The sequence below is a fragment of the Triticum aestivum genome, chromosome 5B (assembly GCF_018294505.1).
Source record: "Triticum aestivum cultivar Chinese Spring chromosome 5B, IWGSC CS RefSeq v2.1, whole genome shotgun sequence".
Taxonomy (NCBI): Eukaryota; Viridiplantae; Streptophyta; class Magnoliopsida; order Poales; family Poaceae; genus Triticum; species Triticum aestivum.
This window is the reverse complement of record NC_057807.1, coordinates 622154388-622168960: the sequence shown is the minus strand read 5'-3', so window position 1 is coordinate 622168960 and position 14573 is coordinate 622154388. Positions and strand designations below refer to the sequence as shown.

The window sequence follows — 14573 nt, the reverse complement described above, 5'->3', positions numbered from 1 at the left end:
CTGAAAGAAATCGAAATCACTAGTCAAGGAGTACTCCTTGCGGAGATCACTCCAACTTCCCCAGGTTGCGACAAGTGGCGCGCTGCATGTGCGCCACTTGTCGCAACCTGGGAGTTTTCTTTTTTTCGTAGATCCGTTTATTCAAACTGTTTTATCTCTTAAACCGTGCGTCCAAATTTCGAACCGTTTTTGCTGTTGGATTCCTCGCGTCGAGATCTTCAAAACTAGATCCCATGTTGATAGGTTTTGACGAACTTTTTTTTCACGAAAAAACCGGACGAAAAAACCAAACCGGGAGCATGGTTTTTTTCCCTTTCGGAAAGAGGCACGACCATGACTCTCGCGGAAGCAAAACCGTGCCTCTCGCGAAAGAAAAATAAATAGAAAACGCATTTTTTTTGTTTCCGAGGAGGCACGGCCATGACTCTCGCAAAAGCACAATTGTGCCTCTCGCGGAAGCAAAACCGTGCCTCTCACGAAAAAAATAAAAAACGTGTTTTTTTTGTTTCCAAGTGGCACGGCCGTGACTCTCGCAAAAGCACAACCGTGCCTCTCGCGGAAGCAAAACCGTGCCTCTCGCGAATGAAAAAAAAACAGAAAAAGCGTTTTTTTTCGTTTCCAAGAGGCATGGCCGTGCCTCTCGCGAAAAAAAGGTTTTTTGCGCAAATTTTTTTTTCTAATTTTTTTTATCAAAAAGCTGGGGAAGACCGGCGAAAAACCAAAACGTCAAAAAAAACCCCAAAAAAACCCGGTTAAAAAGCCGAAAACGCGTGCAAAAAAATAAAATAAAATAAAATCTGGAGGGAGTGCCCAGAGCACGACATGTGGCGAATGACTAAGAACGCACCAAATGGCACTGATCGTTGCGAGACTCCCAAAGGAGCGCTCGTTAATTAGTTGCTCCCGAAAGAAATAAGATAAACTAAACGTGTCATGCCAGGCGGACACGCGGGCCAGTGCCTGGGGCGCAGCCCGTTTAGCCATGTGCCAGTCCGGGCCCATGACATGGCGGGCATGGCGTGCTAATGAGCCGGCACGTCAAGGACGGCCCAACTGACCAGGTTTGCTCCCACCGTCCACGGAGGCACAGACTCCTCCGCTCCGGGTTTCCTTGTCTTGTCCACACAGTCCACACTAACTAGAACCGCCGCGCACTGCCGCTCTCTCTCGCGTATCGACCAAAGAGCAACCCGACGGCCGTGGTGATGGAGGCGATGGGGAAGCAGCAGAGGGAGGAGGTGCTCCTCCGCGCCGCCTCCGACGGCAACCTCCGACTCCTCAAGAGTAACCCCGCCTCCTGCTCTTCCTTCTTAGGGTTTGATGATATTAGTAGCTCGACGGATTAGTGCCTGATCTGGCTCCCAATACTCGCATTGCGTGCGTGCGAGAAGAGATGGCGCGCTGGATGGGGTCAGGGGGCCAAGGCGAGGCCGCCGTACTTGCGGCGGTGGAGGACGGCGAAGGGGGTCGCCCGCTGCACCTGGCGGCCGGGGCGGGCCGGGTCGAGGTCTGCAGGTACCTCGTCGAGGACCTCCGCCTCGATGTCAATCAACTCAACTGTCAAGGTGACGCACCCTTCCCTGCTTCCCTAGCCTTCGAGTCAATTTAAAGAGAGAGAACTTTAATAATTAATTTGTTACTACCATGTGAAATTTCCCTTTTAGGCTTCAAATTTGGTACATGTTGTGCACATCTGTAAATTGTGCTCAGGTCATAAGTGGAGTTAAGATATCCAATATATGCACACAGCCATGCACCATACCACACAAATCGATTTTCTTCGGATATGTTATACTCTTATATGGGCAAAGTGCTATTGGTGGACTGTATGTATCAAAAGTTTCTCCTCTGTCTGTCCTCGTGCAAATTTGAAACAGTAAACATTGTGTCAGGTCAAAAGACATTTGATACTGCATTAGGGGTTAGTTAAATTCTCTTTGGACATTTGGTTCTTTTGTCTATGACTGACCGATGCCTTGTCGATGTGAACCTTTTTTGTGTTGAGGGCAGGATTGGTGTGAATTTGTTGAGCTCCTCGTGTTTATCTTTCCGGTTGTTGCAGGTCACACGCCACTGTACCTTTCTGCCTATTTTGGGAGAGCTGCTGCTGCAACATATCTTCTTGATCATGGTGCCGATCCACTAGCTAGCAAACTACGGTCACCTCTTTATGGCGCTGCAATGCAAGGTCTCTCTCTTTATCAACAAGCTAGTATGCTACTTATTTACCCTATGTGTCAGTGCATACATAGTCAATTTGTTTTTTTGCCTTAGAAAGCCACATCATTGGATAAAAGCAGCATTAGACTCTGAAAAACATTTGATAGATCTAGAAGAGCAAGAAGAACTGGAAAGGGATTCGGGAGACGTGATTTTCTTCTTTGATTCTGTCAACTATTTGTGGAAATGGGCATGGCTAACCTAAATTATCAAAATATCTTTGATACCCAGTTACCCACATGCTATATCTTTTTTTATCTTAAATTTTGATACCATCTATCCCCATTCCATCACAAACCATGCATTGGAATGGATGAAAATTTTATATCCCACCTATAACCCGCATCCTCATATCTCTCTATTCAGTACCTTACTATTCATATATCCCGATATTTCTGCCCAGTGAACAGCCCGATCTGATGCATAAGATGATCCCTTGTAGATTTTCCGGGGTTTATTTTTCCTACATGTTTGATAGTTGTCCTGAGCAGGTTCCTCAATTTGTGCACTACATTTGTAAGCTTTGTACTACAACAGCAACAACAAAGCCTTTAGTCTCAAACAAGTTGGGTTAGGCTAGAGGTGAAACCCATAAGATCTCGCGATCAACTCATGGTTCTGGCACATGGATAGCCACGCACCCTTGTCCATGGCTAGTTCTTTGGTGATACTCCAATCCTTCAGATCTCTCTTTACGGACTCCTCCCATGTCAAATTCGGTCTACCCCGACCTCTCTTGACATTATCCGCACGCTTTAGCCGTCCGCTATGCACTGGGGCTTCTGGAGGCATGCGTTGAATATGTCCAAACCATCTCAAAAGATGTTGGACAAGCTTCTCTTCAATTGGTGCTACACCAACTCTATCTCGTATATCATCATTCCGGACTCGATCCTTCCTCGTGTGACCACATATCCATCTCAACATGCGCATCTCCGCCACACCTAACTGTTGAACATGTCGCCTTTTAGTCGGCCAACACTCAGCACCATACAACATTGCGAGTCGAACAACCGTCCTGTAGAACTTGCCTTTTAGCTTTTGTGGCACTCTCTTGTCACAGAGAATGCCAAAAGCTTGGCGCCACTTCATCCATCCGGCTTTGATTCGATGGTTCACATCTTCATCAATACCCCCATCCTTCTGCAGCATTGACCCCAAATATTGAAAGGTGTCCTTCTGAGGCACCACCTGCCCATCAAGGCTAACCTCCTCCTCACACCTAGTAGTACTGAAACCGCACCTCATGTACTCGGTTTTAGTTCTACTAAGCCTAAAACCTTTTGATTCCAAGGTTTGTCTCCATAACTCAACTTCCTATTGACCCTCGTCCGACTATCGTCAACTAGCACCACATCATCTGCAAAGAGCATACACCATGGGATATCTCCTTGTATATCCCTTGTGACCTCATCCATCACCAAGGCAAAAAGATAAGGGCTCAAAGTTGACCCCTGATGTAGTCCTATCTTAATCGGGAAGTCATCGGTGTCGACATCACTTGTCCGAACACTTGTCACAACATTATCGTATATGTCCTTGATGAGGGTGATGTATTTTGCTGGAACTTTATGTTTCTCCAAGGCCCACCACATGACATTCCACGGTATCTTATCATAGGCCTTCTCCAAGTCAATGAACACTATATGCAAGTCCTTTTGTTCCATGTATCTCTCCATAAGTTGTCGTACCAAGAAAATGGATTCCATGATCGACCTCCCAGGCATGAAACCGAACTGATTTTTGGTCACGCTTATCGTTCTTCTTAAGCGGTGCTCAATGACTCTCTCCCATAGCTTCATTGTGTGGCTCATCAGCTTAATTCCACGGTAATTAGTACAACTCTGAACATCCCCCTTGTTCTTGAAGATTGGTACTAATATACTTCGTCTCCGTTCTTCTGGCATCTTGTTTGCCCGGAAAATGAGGTTGAAAAGCTTGGTTAGCCATACAATCGCCGCCCCTAAGGCCTTTCCACACCTCAATGGGGATACAATCAGGGCCCATCGCCTTGCCTCCTTTCATCCTTTTTAAAGCCTCTTTGACCTCAGACTCCTGGATTTGCCGCACAAAACGCATGCTGGTCTCATTAAAGGAGTCATCCAGTTCAATGGTTGAACTCTCATTCTCCCCATTGAACAACTCATCGAAGTACTCCTGCCATCTATGCTTAATCTCCTTGTCCTTCACCAGGGGTTGGTATGCTCTGTCCTTTATGCATTTGACTTGGCCAACATCCCTCGTCTTCCTCTCTCGGATCTTGGCCATCTTATAGATGTCCCTTTGGCCTTCCTTCGTGGCTAACAGTTGGTAGAGGTCCTCATATGCCCGACCCCTTGCTTCACTGACAGCTTGCTTTTTTGCGGCCTTCTTCGCCATCTTGTACTTCTCTATGTTGCCTGCACTCCTATCCAGGTATAGGCGTCTGAAACAATCTTTCTTCTCCTTAATCGCCTTCTGGACATCATCATTCCACCACCAGGTATTCTTAGCTTCGCTTCTCCTTCCTCCGGACACTCCAAACTCCTCCGAGGCCACCTTACGAATGCAAGTCGCCATCTTCATCCACACATTGTCCACATCCCCTCCTTCCTCCCAAGGGCCCTACTTAATGACCCTGTCCTTGAACGCCTGAGCTACCTCCCCTTGAGCTTCCACCACTTCATTCTAGCGACTTTGGCATGCTTATCCCGCTGGACACGAATCCGAAAGCAAAAGTCAACAACCACCTGCTTATGCTGAGGGACAACACTCTCTCCAGGTATCATCTTACAATCTAGGTACACACACCTATCTTCTCTTCTCGAGAGGATGAAATCAATCTGGCTAGAGTGTTGACCACTGCTAAAAGTCGCCAGATGTGATTCTCTCTTTTAAAGAGGGTGTTAGCTACGATCATGTCGTAGGCTAGATCAAAGCTTAAGACATCGTCTCCTTGATTCTTGATGCCATAGCCAAAGCCCCCATGCACCCCTTCAAAATCTGTGTTAGATGTACCTACGTGGCCATTGAGATCACCTCCTATGAAGAGCTTCTCGCCAACCGATACATCCTAACCATGTTCTCCAGGCCTTCCCAGAACTCCCTCTTGGTGTTCTCATTGTGGCCTACTTGTAGCGCGTACACGCTAATAACATTGAGAATTAAGTCCCCAACTACCAACTTTACTAGGATAATCCGATCCCCACGTTTCTTTGCGTCTACCACTCCATACTTGAGGCTCTTGTTGATCAAGATGCCTGCGCCATTTCAGTTTGCAGTCGTCCCCGTGTACCACAGCTTGAAGCCGGTATCCTCCACCTTCTTCGCCTTCTGTCCCCTCCATTTGGTTTCTTGGACGCAAAGGATATCAACACCTTTCCTCGCCGCTGCTTCAACTAGATCCTGAAGCTTCCCTGTCAGAGACCATACGTTCCAGCTACCTAAGCGGATCCTCCTAGGCTTGGCTAGCTTCCTTACCCTTCGCACTCGTCGAGTCAAATGCAAAGACCCTTGCTCATTTTTCACTACATCCGGGCGCCGATGTAGCGTGCCACTAAGGATGCGACGACCCGATCCTCGCTCACTTGCCATCGTATCCAGATCAAGATACGGCGCGCCACCGCCCGGGAGGGAGGGGGTGACGGCTCGGCCCTTGCCCATTTGACACCACACCCGGGTTTCGGTGTGGCGCATCGCCGAGAGGGTTATGCCCCAACAAAAATCTTTTCGGTTTCATCTCCATAAGAGTGGCTGAGTTTTTACGTTGGCTCGCTAAGCCTATCACAACCCTCCTCCTTTACCCGGGCTTGGGACCGGCTATGTTGAGACAACATAGGCGGAGTTATTTGTAAGCTTTAAACTAATGTATCAATTTAAGATGGTAACGGGGTGGCAATTATGGCGATACAATAGGCTTTATAGGCAAGTAGCCAAAAGAAACAAGTGCTTTCTTTCTTTTGCGCAAGGTTATTTCCGAATGTTGGAGTTTTTGGATAAATTGCGAAAGCCAGGACTTGAACTCAGGACCTTAGGCTCCGATACCATGTCAAGCTTCATGCAGTACCCAACGGGCAACAACAATTTTTTGATACATTGCAAAGGTCGGGACTTGAACTCAAGACCTTAGGCTCTGGTACAATGTCAAGCTTCATGCACTAGCCAATGCAACCTAAAGTCCAAACTAATGGAAAGGGCTAGGCAATCCACATATAATACTTCAACAACAATTTCTCCCAAAACAATGTAACAAATTCTCACCTCTAAATACTAAGTTGCAAAAGTACATGATTCCTCTCTGTTAGGAAAGCAACTTATCTCTATTGAAGGCCCAAGGGGCATATATATTACACAAGACTTGAGGTGCAAGGAAAGTAAACATAGTCTAATAAGGACTCTTAGACCAATACTAATACTTCCTAACCCCCCCCCCCTCCCCTCTCAAATGCAAAGCGTATGCAATAGCATTGCATTTGAAGAAGTTTAACACTAGAAGAAGAAAGACAATAATCCAAATCTGCATCTTGAGTGTCGTCGTAGCATGAAGAGTCTTCAAAACCTATCGAGTCGCCAAACGGGATAACGAAGAAATGGCACATCAGAGGAAGACACCACATCACTTGAAGATACAAGAGAAGTATCAAGAGAAGATGGCACATCAAGAGAATGAAGCATTACTTAAAGAATCATGGCCCATAGGCGAAAGAAGCTCGGCGGCAAGATAATGGGCTTGGATCAACAATGCAAAGGAGGCCACGAAAATCCTATTGAGAGGACAATGACCAGGAAAAGGCTGACGGACAAAAGTTTGGTCGACTCACATGGCATAAGAAACACAAAATATCAATGAATTTGGTGGACGCAGTGGAAAACAAAGAAAAATAGAAAACACGTAGTATGGTAGATGCAATCAACACAACCTGCAAAAGACGCCGGAAGAGACGATGGCATAGGTGGACGAGCATCAAGCACAGAGCCGACGCATGTGCTAGATGGGGCCAATATAGGAAACACCATCGAGAATCAGCGGGCAGTGTGGGAGATGCATACCCGACAAGAACATCATGCCTCTTTTTTTGAGTAAGGAAACAAGCTGGGTCAAACCAGGAGAGAAGCACGGAGAGCAGTGGACAGCCTCGGCCTTGGAAACTTGGGACGGCAGCGGCAGCAGCAGTAGTAGACAAGCAGCGCACTAGCAGCGACTCCAACTCCAAAGAGATCCTAGCGCGAGACCAAGTTGCAGGGCGAAGCTAAAAGGCCGAGTAGTAGTAGCAGCAGGTCCAAGCAAGAAGCAGAGCCACACACGGCTGCACTGTGGGAGGAGAACAGCCGTGGAAGACCACGGTACTTGGTGGCGCGCGAAAAAGAGCATTGGCGGACTGCCCGCGTTGGCGCTGATGGACGGGAGGAGCAGCACGGCGCCTTTGAGGTGGAGTCATCGTGCCTGGGTGGAGGCGCGGATCTGGAGTCGTGGGAGCGGTCGTCGATGAACAACACGTGCGGCCGTTGAGGACCCCAATCCAGAGGCGATGCATGGCTGCCCAGCAGCGACCATGTAGAGGCCCAACGGCGCATCGACACAATGGGCCCAGGTTGATGCAGGGGACGGCTGGGCTGAATTCCGCTGAGGTCGAAGGAGACGGCCATCACCTGGTTGGAGCGAAAGCAGAGGAAATCTTTCGTGGGAGATCCATGAGAAGTCACGAAACAAGCACAAAGCACAAGCGACGTGCGGATCATCACAGACCGGAAAAAAAATCGATCGGGAGAGAGGACGAGTTGCGGCGTCTGGGGGAGACCTAAACCTAGGCTCTAATACCATGTTAGGAAAGCAACTTATCTCTATTGAAGGCTCAAGGGGCATATATATATATATATTACACAAGACTTGAGGTGCAAGGAAAGTAAACATAGTCTAATAAGGACTCTTAGACCAATACTAATACTTCCTAACACTCTCATCCTGCAATTTATCACCAAATGTTTCAAACTTGTAGTTTGCTTTGTAAAATTTGGAAATGCAGTCAGAGTTCCAAACTTCCAGTGAAGTTCAATGAAAAAAGAAAATAATACTCTATTGGTTAGTATTATGCGGGAATAAGGCCTTGCAGCTGCAGGTTAGCAGGTGCAGTGATCCTACCGGTGGTAGGAGACACCGAATCATCCTTAAGAGGTAACTGGATAAACCGTTTTCGTAAGGGTTTTGCTAATTCTCGGTCAGTGCGAGTTTAGCCTTAGGATATCTTTTTTGTTTTATCTGGTTATGAAATCAGTTTTGATTTGTCCCATTAGATGAAATCAATGCCCCAGATCATCGACAGAAAAGTAAGCATTTCTTGGTCAACTGGTCCAAATCAGGCCCATTCCTTTGAACTAGTCATTAGCTTTCTTTTGAGAAGATTAGTCTTGCTTTTGTCAACATTTGTTTGGAAGCCTCTGTCTCTATTTGAACAGACTTGGTAAGGAATAAAGTAGGTGAGAAACACACCGTCTTAGCGACCGACAGTTGACTACAATAACACCAGTACACCACTCTTGGCAAGTGTGATGCTTGATGTTTCTGTTTTAGCATATCTTGCCATATGCTTTTTATGTGATGTCCATCAAACAAAGCTGTCGTATATATGATTTGGATGATGGCTGAAGAAACATTACCGAGTGTGTGGAGAATAACTTTGAGGTTTGGAATTTTAAAATTGGATACCCCATGTTATCCAAGGTGTTGGTTAATCTTAGAAGCTCAACGTTGACGACTTTTTATATTTCTAAGGTTTAGATAAACAAGTAATGGAAGTTTAAATAGTCCCAATCCGATCACTTTCCAAAACCTGGTCCTCAATGGGATATGTGGTGACCAAAAAGGTTTACTGGGCAGTTCATGATCACAAAACTGAAAACTGGTGCAGAGTTCATTTCTAATGCAGATGTAAAGTCACATGTTGGAAAATATTCTTGTCTCATTTTTTTTTTAAACTTCATTTTCCAGGGCATTGTGAAATGTTAGAAATGCTGCTTTCAAGAGGACTCGATGTGGATTTAAATTCTGTACAAGGGACGGCATTGCATGCAGCTGCTTGTTATAAACAACATGGCATGATGAAGATTTTGTTGGAGCACCATGCCGATGTAAGACCCTGTTTCTTGGTTCTCTCCTCTGCAGTGCAAAAGAAAACTCTGGAACGGAATATCTTGTGGCCAGTGGTACTCGTGCTCCATCTGTATATTCTATTTGGGACTATAATGCACTGGAACGGAAAGTCTCGTCGCCTTTGATACTTGTGCTCCATCTGAACAATGGTTTGTGCTGTATAGAAAGCAACAGAAATTCATCATGGACAGTAATTAGTTATCCTAAAGTGAAACGTGCTCACTTCCCAGAAGCCAAGTACATGTTGTGTCTAATTTCTATATAAATATATTTCTTTCTGTTCCTTCAGAAATACCAATATATTTCACACACCACAAGCTGATTTTATTTCTCTGTTGGCGTATCTCAAAAGAAACTCTTTATTGGCCCCTCTTTTTTTGCCAAGTGTAAGTGATCGATTCTTCCACTTTTTGCAGCCTAACAAGGTTTGCTATCTTAATAATACCCCGTTGAGTTTGGCCATGCGGCAGCGGGACATGTCTACAGAGTTGTTGGAATGTGCCAAGCTACTCATAAAGGCTAGTACTCTTTCTTCATATGGAGCTTTCTTAAAGTTTTCTCTTAAGGCACAGCTTCATTTCCTTTGTGTATATGTTTTCCGTGACTGACATATCAAACATTAAGTCAAACAAATGATCAAATAATATTCATTTGCACAGGCTGGTGCTGATGTGAATTTTATTGACCTTGATGGTGATAGTTACGTGACAGTGGCAGCGAAGTTCGGCTATCCTGGCATCATGAAGTGCTTATTAGATGCTGGTGCTAACCCCGATATTCCAGATGAAGTGCGTTTTATTCATTTTCTTCATTTTCTGTTGTCACTTATCATCATCTACTTTTCATGCGTACACTGTTAGTTAGCTGAACATTGTTCCCTTGTTTCTCTTTGAGGTCATAGAATCTTGACAGATTAGGTTAATCTTCTTACGAACACTTTTTTTGATGCCAGGAATAGGCTTGCATGAGGGGAAACACTATGTTTTTAGCAAAACTTACAACATCAAATACATATTATTTCAACTTTCTTACCTTATATTATCATTCAACCTGAAAGGTTGTGACGCCTATGATCAGTACAGATCTTCTGCTACTTCAGTTCTTTCGGGAGTAACTTTCTAAGTGGTGGCTGTGGGACGACTCCTGTCTTGCTCCCGGGCAAGCGAGCCGGGACTACCTCTAGCCACCGCCACTAGCATAGCCCAACAGCGCTCTTCCTTGCTGCCGTCGCCGCCCAACCCATCTCCTCCCTCAGCAACAATGCCGCCGCACAAGAACACAACCTACTGGCTGAACACGGCGGCGGAGCCGAACGTCCCATCACTTACGCTGCGCAACCGCGGGGCGAACTCTTCCCACTGTGCACTAGCCATGGTAGCCGTCGGCTCCTCCTGCGGCGCCAGCGGATCTGGCGGGCACGGGGGATACAACGCATCCCGTGATCCAGGCCCCACGTCCCGGTGAAGGAGGAGAAAGCCACCCCCGTCAGCCTAGCTGGCCCCCTTGTCTGGGTGAACGACATCGTCCCCTTCGCGATCCAGCTGGAGCACGAGGACCCGATCCATGCCGTGCTCCAGCTCACCACCGTCGAGGCTTGCAACAGAGGCGCGCATCGTCTGTGAGTACGACACCGCACTCACCGACAAGGAGGAGCAGTCGTGAGTCCGGCCCCTACGCCTACTTCCAGGATCTCTCGTCCGAGGAGGACGTGGAGGACGACGACGAGGGTGACAACTAGACTGCGCCGGCCACCGAGTAGTTCAGGTAGTCTAGGTAGCAATGTCGCTCGAATAGCGACGTTGCTTATTTTGAAAATGTCGTTAAATGACATTTGTAGTCGCTAATTTTATGTAAGGCGACACATTTTGGCCACTAGTATAGTTTCTATTAATTTGTCATGTGTTTGCTATGTCCAAGTTGAGCTTAAATTGCCCCTACATTTTTGAGGAAAATGACAAAAAAAAGAGCAAATAAAATGAGGAGATATGGAGGCCGCATTATGGAGACTCTGTGTTTGCGCACACCTGCTGTGGCCTCCATATCCATATGGAGCGCGCTCCATGTGGCGGATGGCGACCGCTCTGCTAGAGTTGCTATTATATCACCGGAATTGTTGCCATAAATTTGCTTGTGTCCAGGTCATACCAAAGTAGGGTGTACAAATCTATTAAGATGTAGTTATGTATGGTCATTTCTCTCACATTTATTTTGGTGTACAAATCTCTAGTCCTGGCTGGTTTCGTTTTTTTTTCCTTCCATGTATATTTTGGCGTTCATGTCATCTTCATCCTATTCTATTTTGAAAAGCTTATGCAATACAAGCATATTAGTTGAAGCTTTCTGTTATTAATGTTACTGTACTTAATGTAACCTTTGCCTTACAAATTTCGTTAGGAAGGATGATATTGTTCCAGCATATTTGTCCTTGCATAGTGATTCTCTTGAAGTCTATCCAGCCATTTGGGTTTGAGATGTTAGACTGTGATTCCTCATTATTAATGATGGAAGTCTTCCAACTACATTGTGTATTTATATTTGGTATTTACATTTGCAGTATGGTAGAACACCAGTTGAATTTGCTGCCTCTAACGGCAGTAGGGATATGGTTGAAATGTTATTCCCTTTAACTTCTCCTATTTCAACGCTGCCGGACTGGAGTATTGATGGAATCATTTCTCATGTGAAACACTATGGTTTGAAGCCGAGGGTATGTGTTTCCTTCTGTGCTCACTTGCAGTTCTATATGTTATTTATCATCACCCTGTAGTTCTGTTCTTTTGCAGTTCTGCCTATCATTTAGAGTAGACATAGTTTTAATTGATGATTAATTTGAACTCCATTGTGCAAACAAAACATTCATGAAAATTTTACTTTTGGTGCATTACATCACTATTAGCAAACTTCTAGTCTTTGTGTATGACCGTACGGTGAAATATTAATGTGCTAGACTTAACAAGTTATCTTGGATGATATTGTGCCAATCCCTGCAACTCCGTAGTCAGGACAGCAGATTTTATTACGAATTATGATACACCCTGCAACACTGCAGTACAGCACATTTTTCTAGTTTTATACAATTATTAGGCGATATAGGCTGAGATTTTCAAATTTGTACGCTTTCCATGTTTTACATTACAGGCTAGTTGTACATATTTGTTCCAACCACATTTTTTTTGTTGTGATCAGGATAAACAAAAGTGTGCGAAGAGAAGAACTGAACTGAAACAGAAAGCTTTAAAGGCTTTTAAGGAAGAGGAATATTTTATAGCAGCACTGCTGTATAGTTGTGTAAGTCACTAGGGCCCATTTTTATTGCCTGAAGGAGTGACGGGTGTTTTTTATATTTGTAAACTGTTAATTGGTCCACACTATATTTTTTGTTCACACCGAAAATAAGGTCTACAAAGGTTCATGTTTTGAAATGTATGTGCTTGTCCAATACATTTGCTGGTTTCATGTGTACTGGGATCACTATATCGATCAGAATAACACTATCTGAGCGTCATCCTCATTGATTGATTTATTGTCTTGGAGTACTCTGTTTTAGGTATTGCTAAAAGCTGCATGTGATTGATGTGTTGTAGGCAATAACACTTGACCCGAGTCCAGATGAATATGCAACCCTATTGGCAAATAGGAGTCTCTGCTGTTTGCGCACCAAGAACGGAAGAGCTGCTCTCCCTGATGCTACCATGTGCAGAAGGGTGCGACCTTTTTGGCCAAAAGCCTGCTATCGAGAAGGGTCAGCTTTTATGTTATTGAAGGTAAAAAGAACACAGTAGTTTTCAAGAATCGTGATCATGATCATAGAAGAACTGATCATCTTCTGTTGTGTACTTGTAGGACTATGAGAAAGCATGCAAGGCTTTTGCGGATGGCTTGAAGCTTGACCCTACAAATGGTGATCTTGCAAATGCTTTAAGGTAACTGGTCCATTTTTTCATGATGATGATGTGTAAGGGTTACATGCTGCAGTCCCCTGCTTCATAAGTTAAGTGAAGGATAAATGGTATCTTGAGAGACAATTATTTGTGTGCATGGAAGATGGTCTCCATCTCTAGAGGAATACGATTTAATCGCGGAAAGAGGAATATTACAGGGAAGATGCTTCACTCAAGTGTGTCAGAGTTTTTTTTTTCTCCTTGAGCTGGAGCGATATACTCGCGGAAAGAGCACCTAGTGTTGATCTGCGTATTATTGTGATTGATCTTCAGGGCAAGTTGTACACAGATTCCTGAGAATGCTCATGTTCGTAATATTTTGTTCGCAGGGAAGCCCAAGAAGCTGCGAAGGATGCTCGTCGCCCTGAAAATTGACTGATGTGTCAAACCTTACATGCAGAATCTGAGGCTCTGTTTTGTTGCTAAGCACCTTTTGTCCATCCTGAAAACTTCTGCCAAGAATATCCCGTGGTCGTTTAAGACTTCCGTTGCACCCATCGTTTGTAAATATAACTGGGGATGAACTCGCTGACCATAGTATCTTCATTCCAGTGCATGTGTTGACAAACTTTATCGTCACAGAACGTACGGCATAGTCCGGTCACCGAGAAGCGCTGGAGGCGGAGCAGTATGTAATTGGCTCATTAATTCTTCCTTCCCCTTACCTTCGCGGGAAGTGGTAAATGATGAAATTTGGACTTGAACAACCTTAGTCTCAGGTTGTCTAAAGGTTGGTGAATTGAGCAAAAGATCCAGCGAACTGTTTATTTTATTGCCTTGTGTGATTTTTTTTCAGTGTTTCTTTTTATTATTTGTTTGGTGTTTTCGTTGGATTTAAATTCATATAAATTCCTCTAGGTATTCTCCTACAATCCCCTGGTTCAAATCTTTCCTATGTCATGTCGGTAGAGCCCATAAATATTTTTACTACAATCTATTTTGGCCAAAAAGCAAATGAGCCTTTTTTATTTTCCAAAACCCCCTAAAATAGAGGTTTGAACTAAAAGTATTTATTTTTTAAAGAAATAGTTTATTAAAAATCATTTCTGAGGTCTACTATATGCAAGACCACTCCCTTCAAAAATATTATTTTGAATAGTATGTAAAATGCATTATTTCTTTCTTTTTCAAAGGGCAAAAATGATAATTATATAGGGAAATATTTTTCATTTTTTTGAAAAATCCCCAAAATTGAAGCAAGCCATATATTGATGTTCTACACCTCATATCTGAGTCTCACCACATGGTCATATTCAAAATATTTCTCAAACAACTTTTGTTCAAAC

At 44.5% G+C, this 14573-nt stretch overlaps 1 protein-coding gene across 2 annotated transcripts; it reads left to right on the top strand.

Moving 5' to 3' along the window:
- Positions 1 to 1061: 1061 nt before the first annotated feature.
- On the top strand, positions 1062 to 14057 carry LOC123113700 (ankyrin-1). Of its 2 annotated transcripts, XM_044535005.1 has the most exons (11): positions 1062 to 1284; positions 1392 to 1565; positions 2063 to 2188; positions 9185 to 9324; positions 9763 to 9864; positions 10006 to 10134; positions 11901 to 12053; positions 12533 to 12634; positions 12931 to 13110; positions 13190 to 13269; positions 13617 to 14057. In XM_044535005.1, exons 1-11 carry the CDS (start codon positions 1206 to 1208, stop codon positions 13660 to 13662), a joined length of 1311 nt encoding a protein of 436 aa, XP_044390940.1. In that variant the 5' UTR covers positions 1062 to 1205; the 3' UTR covers positions 13663 to 14057. The 2 variants fall into 2 exon arrangements, with proteins under 2 accessions (XP_044390940.1, XP_044390941.1); XM_044535006.1 differs by lacking the exon at positions 10006 to 10134.
- Positions 14058 to 14573: the final 516 nt, after the last annotated feature.

What these genes read in the sequence shown, in the direction of transcription:
- LOC123113700 (XM_044535005.1), top strand. Translation starts at nt 1,206, where the DNA reads ATGGAGGCGATGGGGAAGCAGCAGAGGGAGGAGGTGCTCCTCCGCGCC. An exon ending in GTGCCAAGCTACTCATAAAG is followed by an intron (nt 9,865 to 10,005) that starts GCTAGTACTCTT and finishes TCATTTGCACAG; the next exon opens with GCTGGTGCTGATGTGAATTT. An exon ending in CAGCACTGCTGTATAGTTGT is followed by an intron (nt 12,635 to 12,930) that starts GTAAGTCACTAG and finishes GATGTGTTGTAG; the next exon opens with GCAATAACACTTGACCCGAG.